This window comes from Sorex fumeus, unplaced genomic scaffold (genome assembly GCF_029834395.1).
Source record: "Sorex fumeus unplaced genomic scaffold, SorFum_2.1 ptg000067l, whole genome shotgun sequence".
NCBI classification, from domain to species: domain Eukaryota; kingdom Metazoa; phylum Chordata; class Mammalia; order Eulipotyphla; family Soricidae; genus Sorex; species Sorex fumeus.
The window spans coordinates 2088583-2105478 of NW_026606124.1; the positions used below are offsets into that span (position 1 = coordinate 2088583).

Here is a 16896-nt window from a genome sequence, read left to right on the forward strand (position 1 = left end):
CAATCCCTGGCACCCGATATGGTCCCCCAAGCACCGCCAGGAGTGGTTCCTGAGTGCAGAGGCAGAATAACCCCTGGGCATTGCTGGGTGTGGCCCAAACACCCCCGAGAAGAAAGAGGATGGGAGATGCAGGGAGCTCTGTCAGCTGGGTCCAGCCAGGGCCTTCGGGGGCAGCACTATCCCAGGGACAGGCCCAGCTCCAGGGCACAGGCCACAGGCTGCCAGCCCTAGCCAGGCCCACTGCCCGCGTTCACAGGGAGGAGCTAGACTTGACACTGACCTTCTCGGGCTGGCTCAGCTCAGGAGGGGGTTTGGGCCCGTCCAGGCACAGCCACAGGGGGGCTGCCGATGTCCATGCACATGTGGCCAGGGTCTGAGTGCTTGTGTCACCCGGGAGGGTGCGGTCATGTGGGCGCCTGGGTGGCTGTGACACAGGATGAGGGGCGGGCCGGGGTGGGGGAGCGGGGACCAGGATCACCGCCTACCCTAGACTGGCTCACATGGACGGAAGGCAGGAGCTTGGGTGCAGCCAACAACACGGCATCCCCCAACAAAGCTGACTCCTTCTGAGACCAGAGACCAGGGGTCCCCCGACCCAGGTCCTCTCAGCAGAGAGAGAAGACTAGTCTACCATCCCTCCTTCCCCACCCCCACCCCCAGCAGAGGGAGGGAGGGAACTGGAGGCAGCTGGGCCCAACTGCCCGCCCCGTGACTGAGGCCAGCCTGGAGGTCACCCCTGCACCCCAGTCCCCGACAGAAAGGGGCTCTGGGCAGTCGGCTCTCAAATCCCGCCAACCATCTCCCCTGAGATAGAAGCTGCTTCTCCCCCCCCCGCTCCAATCTCCGCTGAGACGCGCCCTCCCACCCCGCACCCGCACCCGGGGCTGGGAGCTAAGGGGCAGCCCATCCCCTCAACCAGGCGGGCCTGGGGAGGGAGCCCCCACCCCCAGAGCCCCTCAGAGGTCAGAGCTGAGCAGATGCTCAGGGCAGACTGGCCCGGAACGGGATGGAAAAGGCAGGCAGGAGGGGGAGGGAGGGGAAATTCCACAGAAAGTCCCAAAGCTGACCTCATCCTGACCCAGGACCAGGGCCCATTCCAGAAGTTCCTCTGAGTACGGAAGCTCTGCCTGAGTGGGGCGCCGTGGGGAGTCACGCGGCCCGCACCCCACCTCACCCACCCTGAGCCGCAGCACCCCCGGCACAGCAGGGGGCACAGGGCGGCCCCTCAGTTCCCCGCGGGGAGGCCACCGCAGCCAGCCAGGCAGCCATGTCTTGGGGCGGACAGAGCCTCAACACCCCCTTTCCGAGACCCGGGGCGAGGAACTCCCAGTGGGCACAGCCCCCGTCCCACCCTCCCACCCCTCAGCCCCCAGCCCTGTCCTCCGAGAGCAGGGTGAGCCTGAACGGGGTGACCAGCCAGGTCCCCCTCTGCACAACCCCAAGGCCCCCAGGCCAACTGTGCGCCCCCAGAATCTCAGACCCTGAGGCCCCCAGCTTCAGGAAAGCCCCCCGCCCTCCTCCAAGACCCGGAGGCTCAGCCACGCGGCGCCGACTTCACTGTAAAACGTTTATGGGGAAGAGAAACTCAAGCAGCAGCGGCCAGGAACAGCCATGACCTCCCAGGGGCCCGTCCCCCCTACCCCAGCCTGCCGCTGGACCAGGCCCTGGACTGGAGTGGGTCCCATCTGTGCATATCGGGGACCCCTTGTTCACCACGAGCCTTGTGCATGGCCTTTGTCTGAATCTGTGTGTGACCCCACCTGGGCTGGCCTCAGTGTCTGCCTAGGGGGACAGGAGGTGGCCTGGCGTGTGAGCGTGTGCTCGGGGGATGCTATGGCCCCCGGCCCTGCAGCCCTGTGGCTGACCCACAGCCCTGGTCCGGCCAGGAGCTCCTGGCTCCACCCTCCCCCGTACCGGGCCCCACCTGGCGGGGTGGGGGGCTTCCCCAGGGGCAGTGGGCCCCCTGCAGAGCCCTGCTCAGCCGGGGTCTGTGCGGCGTGGTCAGAGGTTGTCGTACATGCGCAGCGTCTTCTCCAGCTGCTGCCCCACACGCTGGAAGAAGAAGATCTGCTGGCGCAGGTAGTTCTGCATCATGTGCTTGAAGTCGAGCTCGCGGCGCTGGTGGAAGTGGTTCATCTCGGCCTGCAGGGCAAAGCCCACGACCCGGCAGCGCCTGCGGATGCCGTCGGCCTCGTCCTGCGCCATGCGGCCCTCGTCACTCATGCGCTGGCTCTCCTTCACCTTGGCAAAGGCGCCTGGCAGCGGCAGAGGGCGGAGGGACAAGGCGTTAGGGCTCAGCCTCCCTCCCCGGGGCCGGCCACACCCCCGGCAGCTCCTCCCAGGCCTCCCTCCTCTGGGGACTCCAGACCGGGACGCAGCCTCCCGGGTGCCCGCACCAAACTCTCACCTTCGGGACATCCCAAACCGGATGCGCCACTTCCCTCTGGAGCTGGGGCTCGGCCAGCAGCCCCACCCAGACCAGTCTCAGGCCGGCAAACACTATCGACTTCCAGGACTGGCACACCCTGACATCCCTCAGCCCCGGTGCTAATTCAGCAGACAGCAGCTCCTCCCGGAAGCTGCCCCATGGCTCCGGGTGCTCCCGCTGCTCCGGGCCTCCCTGCACCCACGCTCTCTCCAGCTGGAGGTCTCTCTGGCGGCCTCCTCCAGGGCTGGCACTGCAGCTCCTGGGAGACGTCTGCTAAGCGGATCTGGCCAACGTCTCATCCCCGCCACCCCACCCCCACCCCATCCCACTCCACCTGGTCACAGCCTCTGAGAGTGTCCTAAGGAGCAACTGGGTACCCCACGCTCCCTGCCGCTAGCAAATAAAGGTCTGCACCCTTCCCACTCTGACCCCCCACACACCCAGCTCGCTCCTAGCCTCGGGGCAATGCCCCAGGCAGGGTGCACAGCCCCATCAGGTGCCACTACTACCCAGGAGACACCCCAGCGTCCCCAGAACACTCCTATCTCTCCCCTCCAGGGTCTCCCACAGGTCAAACAGCAGCACCTCAAAGGCCACCCAGTTTCCCTGTGTGAGCCTCCCCCCCCACACACACAGGCCCTGCCCCCCCCGCCCCCAGCATCTGTTCCTCCCAGCACTGCCAGGAGAGAGCCCCTGAGCACAGAGGCAGGAGTATCTCCTGAGCACTGCCAAGTGTGGTCCCCAAAACCGCAAAGCAAACAGTGTCGGGTCGGGGTTAAGGTTCAGCAGTACCCAGCATGCCTTGCACAGGGTTCAGCTTTGATCCCTGCCATCCCATATGATCGATCTCCTGGGAACTTCGAAGAATGATCCCTGAGCAGAGAGCTCGGGGTGAGCCCCAAGCACCGTGGCGTGGCCCAAAAACCAAAACTGAAAGCAAACGCATTGGGCTGGAGAGATAGTCCAGTTAAGGCTCTTGCCCTGCACACGGCAGATCCACATTCAATGGTCCCCTGAGCACCTCCGACGGCCAGGGGTAAGTGCTGAGGACACCTGGGTGTGGCCCAAATATCACTCCCCACTCCCCCAAAAAAGGGGTCACCTGGACAGGGGCACTGATGGGGGGGAAACGGAACGAATCCACAAGCAGGTGATTTCAGTTCTGAACTCCTGGACGGTGCTGCGGGAGGCTGATGGACTGTGGCCCGCACATGCCCCCAGGGGGAGAGGGAAGAGCTAGGGGAGGGCGGCCTGCCCCTGCACAGGAAGAAGTGTCTGTCCGTAAGTGTCTGTCCGTCTCCCTCACTGTACAGTCTCTCTCGCCCTGTGGGGGCCTCCGTGAGCCTTGGAGAGGGACCCTGTTTTCTTTCTTGTTGCTTTCTGGGCCAGACCCAGTGGTGCTGAGAGCCTCCTCCTGGTTCTGTGCTTAGGGATCACTCCTGGTACATTTGAGGGCCACGCGGGGTACTGGGGTCAAACCCCGGTTGGAGCCTTAACCACTGTACTACTCTCTGGCCCTGGAAATGAACTTCTGGGGATAAAATACACCATTTTTATAACATAGTTACACTGTTTTTATAATGACCACACTCAGAGGGGTGTGTGTGTGTGTGTGTGTGTGTGTGTGTGTGTGTGTGTGTGTAAGAGAGAGAGACAGAGAGAGAGAGAGAGTGTGTGTGTGTGTGTGTGTGTTGTGAGCTCAGGGGACCTGGGCCACTCCAGGCCACACTCTGTCCAGCTGTGGGTGACATGGGTCTGGTGACAGTGCTGCATGTTTCTGTGGGGCTGTTGTCGTTGCTGTCTGAGAGAAGCTCCCAAGTAGTGCTCAGTGGCCCAAGGGCCACTCTTGGCTTTTTTTTTTTTTTTGCAGGGGGTTGTGACACCTGGCAATGCACAGGGGTTACTCCTGGCTCATGCACTCAGGACTTACTCCTGGTGGTGCTCGGGGGACCATACAGGATGCTGAGAATCAAACTCGGGTCGGCCGCACGCAAGAAGGCAAACGCGTACCCATTGTGCTGTCGCTCCAGCCCCACTCCTGGCTCTTCTTGGACAGATGCTTCCATGCAGCTGGGCTTAGGTCCCGAGGTGCTGGGGACCGCCAGGGCCATGTCAGCAGTGCCCAGCAGCTGTCAGGGCTGCCCCTGCAGTGTGAGGGGCTCATGGGGAACCCAGGATCGACTCGGGTCGGCATTCACCGCAGCCCCCACAGGCCTTTAGAAGCAGCCAGATCCGCTGGCGAGGACACGCCTAGCTGACTAACGGTGACACTCACGAGAGGGTCAGATGCGCTCAAGTCTGGAGACTCCAGGGCCTCCCACACGGCACCCAGAAAGAAAAACGCCCATCCCTCCCCCGCTTCAGCCCCAGCTGCCCCGTCCTCCTGCCACTCCTGCCCCCAACAACATTGGCTGGACAGCAGGGCGGCCACTGCTCCCAGGCCCAGGACAGAGGCCCAGCTGGAGAGTCAGAGCAGAAGTCCTGCAGGCCGGCTGGCCCAGCTCCACCACTTGCCCTCCTGGACACCAGACAGAGGAGCCCGAGGCCTGAGGGACAGGGCCCTGCCAAGGGGCCCCCGGTCTCCTGCCTGTCCCAAACGGGGCATCTGTGACGCCCAGACAAGGGCACAGGGATCTGAGAAGTTCCCAAGGGGTAGGAAGGTCCGAGATGTGCCTGAACAATACTACAGCAGGTAGGGTGCTTGCCTTGCATGCGGCAGACCAGGGTTCAATTCCTGGCACCCCATCTAGCCTTAATACCAAAACAAACAGGGTTCACAGAGAGGCAGAAAGCTGGGGCAGGACAGTACAGTAAGTAGGGTGCTTGCCGTCTAAGTGGCTGACCTGGGTTTGATCCCCAGTGTGTAAACACAAAAGGACGGCAGCGGTCTATCTCTCCCACCGCCCGCGTTCAGTAGTCCCAGGCCATTTCCCCACTCCAGGGAGGTCGATGGCGATGGGCAGGCGAAGGAAGGAAAGGAGGGCTGGCAGGGACCCACCTGTCATTGCTCCTCCCTGTGACTCAGCCTGGACAAGCGACACCTGGGAGGCCACGCTCAGGCCTGTCCAGTGACCCCCTACAGTGCACGTAGGACTTGGCCGAAGAGCCTGGAGGCTGGGGGCAGGGACAGGGAGAGAACTGGAAGGACTCCAGGAATCCCCGAAGTTCCCCTAAGAGCCAGGCCATGCCATCTATTTTTTAATTTTTCTCTTCACTTTAGTTTTGGGGGCCACTCAGGATTACTCCTGGTGGGGCTCAGGGGAACACGCGGGATGACAAAAGATTCAGCCCAAACTGTGGTCAGCTGCACCGAAGCAAGCATTTTCCCTGCCATGTCCTATCTCTCTGGCCCTAATCCATCTGTCCTACCTCTTGGGGGTGGCTCCACCCTCCCGGGCTAGAACAGGAAGTCTGAGTCCAGCCCCACCTGCATTACCTCCAGCAGGCCCCAGCTCTGATCAGGGACCCAGGGGACGCTGCTGTCAGATGGACAGGCCGGATAAGAGGCTGCTGGCAGCTCTAAGTGCTAAGTGCCCAGGATGTCAGCATCCCCACGTCTGAGAAAAGGGGCAATAACACAGCCCAAGTGGAGGGTCCCAGCAGGGGCTGAGCTGGACTTTCTGTCCACAGCAACTGACACAGTCTTTGAATACAAGAGGCTGAGTGCAGAGACACAGAGGCAGCTAGGCGGGCCAAGTGCACGCTTTTGCATCAGGGGATTCCCGATCCGATGCCCAGGATCCATGTGCTCCCCCCAAGCACCACTAAGACTGAGCACTGAGCCAGAAGTAGCCTCGAGTACCACAGGTTTGGTCCAAAGAGACTCTGTGAGTATAACACACAGTCTTTTGGTCACAATAAGCAGTGGCTGGTGGTAGCTCCAAAAGATTCTTTTTTTTCTCTTTTTGGGTCACACCCAGCGATGGGAGATGCTGCACAGGGGTTACTCCTGGCTCTGCACTCAGGAATTACTCCTGGCGGTGCTCAGGGTACCATAGGAGATGCTGGGAATCAAACCCGGGTCGGCCGCGTGCAAGGCAAACGCCCTACCTGCTGTGCTATCGATCCAGCCCAAAGGTTCTCTTTTATATCTGCTTGTTTGGGGTCACATCCTACAGTGCTGAGGACATACTCCTAGCTCTGTGCTCAGTGATCACTCCTGGTGGTGTTCGGGGGTCCGTAGAGACAGTCGGGGATCAAACCCGGGTCAGCATCGTGCACGGCAAGCGCCCTGCCCACTGCACCACTGCTCAAGCCCCAGATTCCCTGTTTATGGGAGACAAGGAGGGGACGTGGGAGGAGGGTTAGAGAGGGGGCTCTGTATCCCAGGGCAGCTCCTAGGGTCTGCAGCGGCCACCTGTGCTGCCATGGCTTCTTCATGCCTGCTGTGGTCCCAGGCCCGCCTCCTCCTGCAGGGTGCCAGCTGCGTGAGCACCCGAGCCTCCTCCCCCTCCGTCCCAGTGCATCTCCCGGCACCCGTCCCTGGGGAGTGTTGTCTCCATCTGTCCGGCACAATGGACACAGTCTGGACTGCACAGCCAGAAGCGCCTGCTGTGCTTCTCCACCCCTCCCTGAGCCTCATCTGTGAACAAGGGGCCCACGCCCGTCTCCGGGACTTGGGACGAGCCTTAGCACAGGGCCCCGCCCTGAAGTCCCACCGGGGCTACGACAAAGGCCCCCTTTCACCCCCACAACTGCCCTGTCTGGGGCAGGGGAGATGGCACAAAAGACTGGGGGCGCCTGCAAAGCATGCCGAGCCCTTAATTCCATCTGGGCACCATGTGATTCCACAAGGACCCCCCCCAGTTAGCACTGCCTGGGCGGCCCCAATAAGCAAACCAGTAAATAAACAAAACTGCCCTGTTTGCGCCGTTAATTATCTGGCTGAGACCCAGGGGCTGGACCAGTGGGCACACAGGCTGGGATCCTCTGGGTGCACCCCACACCCCGTCAGACTGACGTGGAGAGGAGCTGTCTCGCAGTGACCTCAGAGAGGACAAGCATGTGTCCTGACCCCACCTAGGCCTCCCCTCTCCTTCCTGCTGAGGCCTCTACCACACTTGCCGTCTTCCAGTCTCCGGACAAGGGCCCAATGGGCTCCTTCTTCTTTTTCTTTTCTTTCTTTCTTTTTTTTTTTGGCTTTTTGGGTCACACCCAGCGATGCTCAGGGCTTACTCCTGGCTCTGCACTCAGGAATTAACCCTGGTGGTACTTGGGGTGACCCTATGGGGTGCCAAGGATCAAACCCAGGTCGGCCGTATGCAAGCCAAATGCCCTCTGCCGTCCTATCCCTCCCGCCCCAAGCTCCTTCTTCTGCTCACCGGACCCTCATGGGACCCCCACCCCAAAACCTGCCCAATGGTGTCTCATCCAGATTCCAGATCCTTCTCTCACAAGAGGGTCCCAGGCCTAGGAGCGGCAGTGCACAGCCCTGAGCTGGACTGGGCCCAGGGGGGAGGGATCCTTCAGCATGGGAAGGGGCATGGCCTTGGCCTGAGATCCGTACACCCCTGCAGAGAGTGGGGCGCCCCACTCCTCTGTACCCTCTGGTGGAAACCCAGTGGGGGTCCCCGTCAGGCCCACCCCTGGGGAGCGTCTCTGACTGGGCCTGGCCGTGGGATCTCCTTCCCTCCTGGCCCTACACAGGGTGAGGGTCCCTGGGCACAGCACGGGGCGCTGTCTCAACACTGCGCCCGCTGCTCCTCCTCCTCCTCAACCCACACAGCAGCACGCGCCATCGGGGAGCTGGTCGAACCAGCTTTCCCAGGCCTGGGTGCAGAAGCGCAAGGCCCCATTTCCGCCCAGGGAGACACCTGCCCCAGTGGGCCTGCCTGCCTGGGCCGCTCCCTCCCCACTGCCCGAGCCAAACCAAAGGCGTTGCCACCCTCCTCCCATGGGACCCTCCGGGCGGGCGGGACTCCCTCCTCCTCTTGAGCCCTGAGAGCTGCCTGGATTTGACAGCGCCAGAAGCTCGGGCTCAGAGAGGGGAAGGCACTGCCCAGGGGCGCACAGTCAGCGAGGGGCAGCACCCGAGTGGAACTCAGCATCTCCTAAAGCTGCAAGAAATGGGAAAGAGGAGCGAAACCGTGGCGATGAGAGGGGAAAGGCAGAGAAAGTGAGGGGGCAGAGAGGCTGGGCGCCACAGTCTAGCACCTCCTGCTAAGCGGGCCGACTCCATGCGGGGTGCTACTTTAGGGATGGCGCCTGCCGTCCCCCAGGCCCCGCCAGAGGCCCGCTTCCGGGCCCCGCCCAGAGGAAAGGTCCCCACGCCAGGCCTGACCTCAGGGCCCGGGGGCCAGCGAGTCAGCCCCACACCCTGCCACATCCTGAGTTACCAAGCAGCCCCGGGGAGCACCACACCTCTCCCGACATCTGCTCTCCCTTCTGTCCCCAGCACTCAGCCACCTGCGGGGCCAGGCCCTGACTCACCACCCCGACGAGAGAGCCAGGCCCAGGAACGGGGAGCTGGGTGGGCTTTGTGGGCCATGCCACGGACCCCTGGTTCCTCCCAGCCCAGCCGGTGCCCCAGCATGACCCGGTGAGTCACTTCTCTGGCAGTTCCTTGACAGTTAACACGTAGGGGCCCATCCTGTTTCCCCCCCTGCCCGCCCCCCCCAAACCCCACCCGAGGAGGCGTGTGAGAAGTGAAAACACGGCTGGGGCTGGCAGGAGGCCGACAGGGCCATGTCCTCAGGGAGGCGCAGAAGGAAAGGACAGCCCGCCAGGACTCCAGGTTCTCTGTGCAAACCGCCCGGCTGTGGACATCAGCGCCTTCATCTGCAGAGCGCGGGCAGCCCACCCTCCCGCACGCAGATAAGCGGTTACAGATTAGGACGACGGGCTGTGGGAACAGGTCTGGGAGCTGCAAAGGGCCCGGGTGTGCCACAGAGCGAGATAGTGGGTACATGCAGTGCTCTCGGTATCTGGCTCTGGACCCCCCGCCCCCCCAGAAACCTGTGGGATCCTCACAGGCAGGGTCCAGCCCTGGTTGTCTGCAGGTTCCCAGAGCCCAGGTTCCCAGAGACCTCGTAGGGCAGAGCAAGCGCACTGTGGATAAACGAGTCTCTGAGACAGACATGGGGGCAGGAGCGATAGGATGGAGGGGAGGGTGCTTGCCTGGCACGCGGCCAACCCAGATTCAATCCCCCACATCTCACATGGTCCTCTGAGCACGGCCAGGAGTGATGCCTGAGCACAGAGCCAGGAGTAAGCCCTGAGCACTACTGGGTGCAGGTTAAAACCTAAACAAAAAATTTAAAAAGAAACAGAAAAGAAAAAGAATGAATGAATGAATGAATGAGCGAGTGAATCAACGAGCAGCAGTGTGAGAACAGGGGTCAGGCCCATCCCCACAACATCCTGGCACCTGGAACAGCCACTGGTCACACTGCAGGGCCCCCGGGACCTTTTCTGAATGAAGGCACGCGGCAGAGAGAGGGAGACTGGGCTGTGCTGGGCTGTCCTGGGCAGCCCCGGGCCCCAGAGCCCCGGTTACCTTTCTGCAGGTGGATGATGTCGGGGAAGTTGGAGAGCAGGCCCTGGTAGAGGGACAGCGTGTCGAGCATCTGGAAGAGGTCGTTCTTGGGCTGCTCGGCGAACATCTCCCCGACGGCCTCGTAGGTGCGGCCCGTGTGAGAGATGGCACTGTTGAGGGCCTCGGAGCTGAACGGGGGGTCCATCTGGAAGGCGTGGCTGATGGCCTGGAAGGCGCTGCCCAGCTTCTGGAACTCCTTGCGGAAGCCCCCCACGTGCTTACGCACCAGCTCCGACGCGATGGTGCTGAGCTGCAGGACGCTGTCGTCCATCTTCTTGCTGAAGGCCTTAAAGGTGTCCACCCGGTCCTCCACGTCCTGCAAGTCCTGGTGCTCCGTGGGGATCTGGAAGGTGAGCAGGAAGCTGGCGCCCACCATCTCGTCCTTCTCCGCCCGGCGCTTGCCCATCTTCCACTGCTTGTCGTCCAGGCAGCTGAGGAAGTGCTGGAAGCCCTCGTACTGCGACAGCACGGGGTGGCTGGTCATGTGGTCCATCCAGAGGATGAGCCGCCGCTTCCGCTTCTCGATGAAGTCCTCCTCGAAGCGGCCCGTGGCCTGCTTCTCGGGCAGGTGCGGCACGGAGATCACAGTGAACTTGTGCAGCAGGCGGTTGTAGAGCCAGTCGAAGTGCTTGTATCGCCGGTAGACGGGGGAGCCGGCGTGGGTGGGCGTGAGCTTGTAGGAGATGTAGCTTTTGATGCCCTTGAATTTGGTCTGCTTGGTGGGGTCCTCGACAGAGCAGGAAAAGGGGTGGGGGTTGGCCTTCCACTGGGGGCCCCGAGGGCCCATCTCAATGGAGTAGGTCTCGGCGATCTTGGCCATCATGGGCACGTCACCCAGGATGAAGGCCTCCACGCCCGAGCGCACGAAGCACGAGAAACGGTTGAGGTTGCGACCCACCACGCTGCCCCGCTTGGCGGACGCCAGGCTGTCCTGCCGCTCCAGGGGCGGCTTGGGCCGGAAGGCCATGTGCTGGCTGGGGTAGGCGCCGGGATAGGAGAGGTTGAGAGGGGGGTGCCCGTTGGCGCCCAGCCCGCCGGCCCGGGGCTCCTCCACCACCGTGCACCCATCGTCCCAGTCATCCCAGTCATCGTCATCCTCCTCCTCAAAGCTGCCCTGGTTGGAGAGGAAGCCACTGCCCACGCCACCCCTGGAGGGGCTGTCGTACCAGCTCACCTGGGCACCCAGAGACACAGCGGAGGTGGCGCTGCTGAAGTAGTCGGCGTGGTTGGCGCCGGGGCCCCCTCGGATGATCTCCACGTAGGAGGCGGGGAAGAGCCCCGTCTCGCCCCGGCTGTTCTGGCCCTGCAGCCAGCCGTCCAGCGAGGTCTCACTGAAGATGACCAGGTCCTCATTCTGCTGGATGCTGATCTCCTCTTGGTTCTCGCTGCGGAAGTCATACAGGGCTCGGCCCCTCAGTGCCATGGCTGGCTGGGTGGCAGAGAGACAGGCGGGGAAGGGGTCCTTCCCCCAACCCCCTCGAGTGTCCGTGAATGCAGCAGCAACGCAAACACAGTCACACAGCGGCTCAGCTCTGGGTCCTAAGGTTCTGGCAACCGCAGATGCTGTCCAGTCTCTGCGTCTTCAAGGCAACGTCTGGGGCCCAGAAACTGCCCGGTCAGGTCTGGCCTGGGAGCGGTGCCGGTGCATGTCCATAGTCCCTTGGCAGCCCCGGGGGGCTCCCGGCCTCCCTTCCTCTCGCTTCCAGAAAAATAAAAGTTAAGTGACTGGGAGGAACTGGCCCGAGGGGACAGAAGGTCCACTCTTTGCCCGGGAAGAAGGACGCTCAGAACTCGCAGAGAATTCTCGCGCAGCCCCGCTGGGCTCCAGACCCCGGCACAGACGCGCTGGCTCCCAGCTCCTTCTGGCTCCTAAGGCCTTGGGAGGCGCTCGCATTCCTCCGCAGATCTGCTCCTTCCTCCTTCCTCCTCCTCCTCCTGGGCCACTGGGTTTTCAAGCATCCAGAAAATCCAAGAGGGGCAAGAAGGAAAGCGGCGGCCTCCTGAATCCAGTCCAAGGGTGGACGCATCCGGCCTCACAAGGGGCCAGGCGCGGAAAACAAGGACCGCGGCTTCCACAACAGACCCCCGGAGCCGTCCACCCGGGGCCGGCCAGGTCCCCCGGGCTCCAGCTCCCTCTCCCTCGCTGCCCCCGCGACCCCCAAGGGGTCAGCCCCCCAGCCTAGCGACGGAGCGGGGCGCGACGAGGTGCCCGGGCAGTTTCTGGCCACTTCGCAGAGTGGCCTCTTCTTTTGTCTGCCTGATTCCTCGGCAGCTTCTGAGCCTGCAGCTGACCCTTCTCCGAGTCCAGAAGCCCCTCTCCCGAGGCTGCCCCCCGCGGGAGGCGCCCGGACCCCCGCCCCCACCCTTCGCGCGCGCGCACGCACAACTCCACGCGAGTTCGCAGGGCGAGCCGCGGCGAGCAGAGGGTGCGCGGGGCCGTCGGTCGGGGCGTCCGGTCGGTGGGCGCCCGGCTGCGCCCCCGGCCCGGCTCCTTCCCCGGCACTCGCAGTCCCGGAGCGCCGCCCGCGAGGAGCCAGCTTCAAAACAAAACCGAAAAAACGCGATTCCGGGAGGCGGCGTCCCGGAGAGGGAGGGAAGAGCGAGGGGGACGGGGCGGAGGGAGGAGGGAGAGGGACGCGGGCCGGGGAACTGGGCAAACTCCAGGGCCCTTCCGTGCGTCCGCGCTGGGCAGGACGGCCCGGCTCCGCCTCCCCGGGCCTGGGCGCCGCGCGCGGGGTGCGGGGGACGCGGGCGCTCGGGGGTCCCCAGGGGCTGGAGCTCGGCGCGGGGGACCTCCCCGCCGCCGCTGCCTCGCCTCCCGGGCTCCGGGCCCCGCCGGCCTTTTCCGGGACGCACCGGGACGCAAACTTTGCAAAGGAGGCGAGTTTGCAAAGTGCACGCGTGCGGGGAGCGCGCCAGGGCCGGAGCCGGGCCCGGGAGGAGGGTGGGTGCGTGGACCCGGTCGCCCCCGCGCCCCCGGCGGGATGAGGCGGTGCGCGGCAGCCCGCGATCGTCCCTCCTCGGCCTCCCTGCTCTGGGGCTGCCTCCCTCCCGGGAAGGAAACCCTGGTCCTGCGGTAGCCCAGGGAACAAGCACGGGCAGAGCCTGTTCTGAGTTGCTCGGAGCCGCGGCGGCTGGGACTGGAGATTCTGTGCCAGTCGCAGCAGCGCGGAGAGCGGGGTGGGCTGCAGAGAGGCGGGGGCCCTTGGTCAGCCCATCCGGAACAGTGTGGGCTCGGACTCGGTCGGGCACGGTGCTGGCTGGGCCCTGGGGATGGCAGCGCTTGGCTCCCGGCTCTGGAGGGGTCACTGTCCACCCCCTAGTCCTTAATCCATCCATTCTGTCTCCTTCGCCCCTGCGCGCGCGAGGAAACAGGAACTGAATCCCAAACTCAGCCCCCAGCCCCCTGGGCTACAAAGAGGGGTGACATTGTCCTTAGCTTACAGTCACAAGTCTGTCGGAGCCAGCCGGTAAATGCCCCCTCTGCAGAACCATCGAGGGTGGAGGCCTGGCAGGAAGATGGCACCTCTTCCAGCCAGGGGGTCATAAGAATCAAAGACTTCCTCGGGGAGGAGGTGCCTGGGATGAGGCACAGGCTTCAGGCCCCACCGCCCTTCTTGGCTTTGCCCTGGAGGGTTTTTTTTAGTCCCCTCTCACTAGCTCCTCCTTCCCCTTCACTCCACTCCCACGGCAGTGAACCTGGCAGATTCACCCACACAAGTGAAGGTCCTACCGCAAAAGGTGAGCCCTTGAGCGGTTCCTCAGGTTTCGTTTCAGTCTCTGGCTCTGTGACCCAGTTTCAGTGGTGTGATGAATGGGTCCAGCATCCTCTGCACAGCTGGCATTTGACCCGCATAAGGGGTCGCAGACAAACCCCAGATCCCTCTCTGTTACATAGATATCTGCATGCATGCTAATCAAAGTACTGATTTGCGTGCAGATCTGTAACTGTCCTGAAGTTTTGCATGAGTGGGTCAAAGCAGTTTCAGGTGCTCTTCAGATGCCAAGCTGATGGCAGGTTTTAGTCCAGTGAACCTTTACCCTAGTTGAGAAAGAGGTAATGGTATGGCATTGCCACTCAGCCAAGAAACCTTGAGAGCTTGTCCCTGGCCTTGACTTGAACAAGTCAGTTCAAACTAATATCTGCTTGACCAGACTCTGAATCTCGGAATGTTTCCCCAGTTTTCGCTTCTGTTTTTTGTTTTGTTTTGGTTGGTTGGTTGGTTTTTTTTTTCTGCTTTTTGGGTCACACCAGGCAATACACAATTCCTGACTTTGCACTCAGGAATTACTCCTGGTGGTGCTGGGAATTGAACCCGAGTTGGCGCATGCAAACCAAACGCCCTACCTGCTCTATTATCACTCCAGCCTTCTTCTTTTTTTTCTTTCTTTTTCCCATGCTGGGGATCACCCCCAGTTTTTTTCCTTTTTTTTTTTTTGGAGTGGGGAGCACACCTGGTGATGCACAGGGTTCACTCCTGCCTCTGCACTCAGGAATTACTCCTGGCAGGGTTTGAGAGACCATATGGAATGCCAAGGATCGAACCCGGGTCAGCCACATGCAAAGCAAGTGCCCTACCTGCTGAACTATTTCTCCAGGCCCCCAACCCTCAGCTCCTTTGGAATTCTGCTTTTCTGTGATTTCTCTTCTGTTCACATAGCCTCTCTCTAGCTGCTTTGACAATAGCCAACTACCTCCTGGTGTGTGCTGAGTGCTTAGTACTTGCTGGGTGCTAGTAACTGTTGTAAATATTTTACCTTCTTGGGCCAGAGAGAGTATAGAGGTATAGGCCCTTGTTTGCATTTACAAACCAGCCATCTTGGATTTGCTCCCCTATCTAGAGACGCTTCTGGTTCTCAGAGCTGATCCTTATTTTTAGGTTCTTCAGCTGCACAGAGATTCCCAGAGTCTGTCCCTTCCCGGACCTCCTCAGACCTAGTGGGAACAGACCCGGGTTGCTATCCTACGAGACGAGACGGCAGCACCCTCTGTGGTTCGCCTGCTACCTGCCACTTCCCTGGGGAAAGGCAGCCTTTCTTCAACGATTCCCACTGGACAGCGAGGATATTATTTTCCTAACTGGACTGTGTTCTCTTTGTTGCTCGAGCACTGACCCGTGCATAAGAGGAAAAATTCCCTCACCTCCACACCTTCAAGCAGGCATCCAACTTTCCTCCTTTAGGAAAGAAATCATGGGTCGGAGTAATAAGACAGTGGGAAGGGCATTTGCCTTGCACAGGGCCGATCCGGGTTAGATCCCCGCCATCCTATGTGGTCCTCTGAGCACCGCCAGGAATGATTCCTCAGTGCAGAGCCAGGAGTAACCCCTGAGCATCGCCGGGTGTGACCCAAAAAGCCCAACGAAAAGAAATCAGAGTGCTGGAGCAGTAGGACAGCAGGTAGGGCATTTGCCTCGTATAAGGCTGACTTGGTTTCGATCCCTGGTACTGCATATGGTCCCCCAATCCCTGCCAGGAAAGATCCCTGAATGCAGAGCCAGGTACAAGCCCTGAGCACAACTGGGCATGCCCCCCACACATACCAAAAAAAAAAAAAAGACAAAAGAAATCAGGGGCCAGAAAATTCAAAGGACTGATGCATGCTTTAGAGACTGGAGACTCAGTTTTGGAGCACTGCAAGGAGAGAGCCCTGAGCACCCAGAGGCGATGGCTCCCTAACACTGGGTGGTATGACCCCAATACAAGAAAAAAAATGTAGCTATTAAGGGAGAATAGAACTGGAACCTGTGGTTTGCAGGCTGACCCCTGATCGCGGAAGACAGCTTACGCTTATGGCAGTGATGGAAGACAAGATGACAAGGGACTGAGGCAGGCACTGGGGAGAACCCCGTCTGAGGGCTCAGGAAGGGAGACTGGAACAGCAGCATGATGTGGTACATTTGAGGAAGCACTCAGACCCGGTCTGGTTTGACCTCTTCCCCCTTCCCTTGCTGTGTCAGTGACTGGAGTTGCAGACAGTGCACATGTGCTCTAGGTAACAACACGCACCAGGATGGCACATCCAGTACTGCGCTTCTGCATTCTCAGTTGAGATCACACACCCCTGATTTCAGTGTACCTGACTGCCTGGATCCCTTGACCCCCGCAACCCACATCTTTAAAACAGGGGTCGGGGCTGGAGCGATAGCACAGCAAGTAGGGCGTTTGCCTTGCACGCGGCCGACCCGGGTTCGATCCCCGGCATCCCATATGGTCCCCTGAGCACCACCAGGAGTAATCCCTGAGTGCAGAGCCAGGAGTAACCCCTGTGCATAGCCGGGTGTGACCCAAAAGGCCAAAAAAATAAAAAATAAAATAAAATGAAACAGGGGTCAATGTGATAGCACAAAAGGTAGGGAGTTTTCCTTGAACATGGCCAACCTGGGTTCGATCCCCGGCATCCCTATGGGAGAATTAGAACTGAAACCTGTGGTTTGTGGGCTGACCCCTGATCGCGGAAGACAGCTTTCTCTTATGGCAGTGATGGGAGACAAGATGACAAGGGACCAAGGCAGGCACCATGTACTGCCGGGGGTGATTCCTGAGCGCAGAGCCGGGAGTCAGGCCTGAGCACCACCAGGTGTTTTGTGACTCAAAAAGAAAACTATTGATTCCATATCCCTTAAATGATGATCTAGGCTCTCTCCTGCCATAGGTTTTCCCATCTCTCTTCCTCCTCTTCTCTTTTTTTTTTTAAATTTTTTGGTTGCTAGGTGGTCATAGGTTAGTCCTGGCTGAATGATCAGGATCACTCTGGTGGTACTCCGGGGACCACACAGTACTAAAGATCAAACCTGGGTCTCCTGAGCACAAAACATCTGCTCCTAGGGCTGGAGGAAAAATACAGCGGGTAGGGCTTATTGCCTTGCGTGAAGCTGACCCTGGTTCAATCCCCAGCATCCCAGATGGTGCCTGACCACCGCCAGGAGTAATT

The 16896-nt window shown here is 61.0% G+C and overlaps 1 protein-coding gene across 1 annotated transcript; it reads right to left on the reverse strand.

Annotated features, from left to right (window-relative positions):
- Positions 1 to 1948: 1948 nt before the first annotated feature.
- Positions 1949 to 12135, reverse strand: SNX33 (sorting nexin 33). The gene is made up of 2 exons (XM_056128718.1): positions 9924 to 12135; positions 1949 to 2255 (listed from the first exon to the last, which is right to left on the reverse strand). The coding sequence occupies exons 1-2, from the start codon at positions 11383 to 11385 to the stop codon at positions 2002 to 2004; spliced, it is 1716 nt and encodes a 571-aa protein (XP_055984693.1). The 5' UTR covers positions 11386 to 12135; the 3' UTR covers positions 1949 to 2001.
- Positions 12136 to 16896: the final 4761 nt, after the last annotated feature.

Excerpts from the sequence above, each read along its gene's own strand:
- SNX33 (XM_056128718.1), bottom strand. The coding sequence starts at position 11,385 with ATGGCACTGAGGGGCCGAGCCCTGTATGACTTCCGCAGCGAGAACCAA. Across the intron at positions 2,256-9,923 it reads CATCATCCACCTGCAGAAAG|GCGCCTTTGCCAAGGTGAAG; the intron begins GTAACCGGGGCT and ends TGCCGCTGCCAG.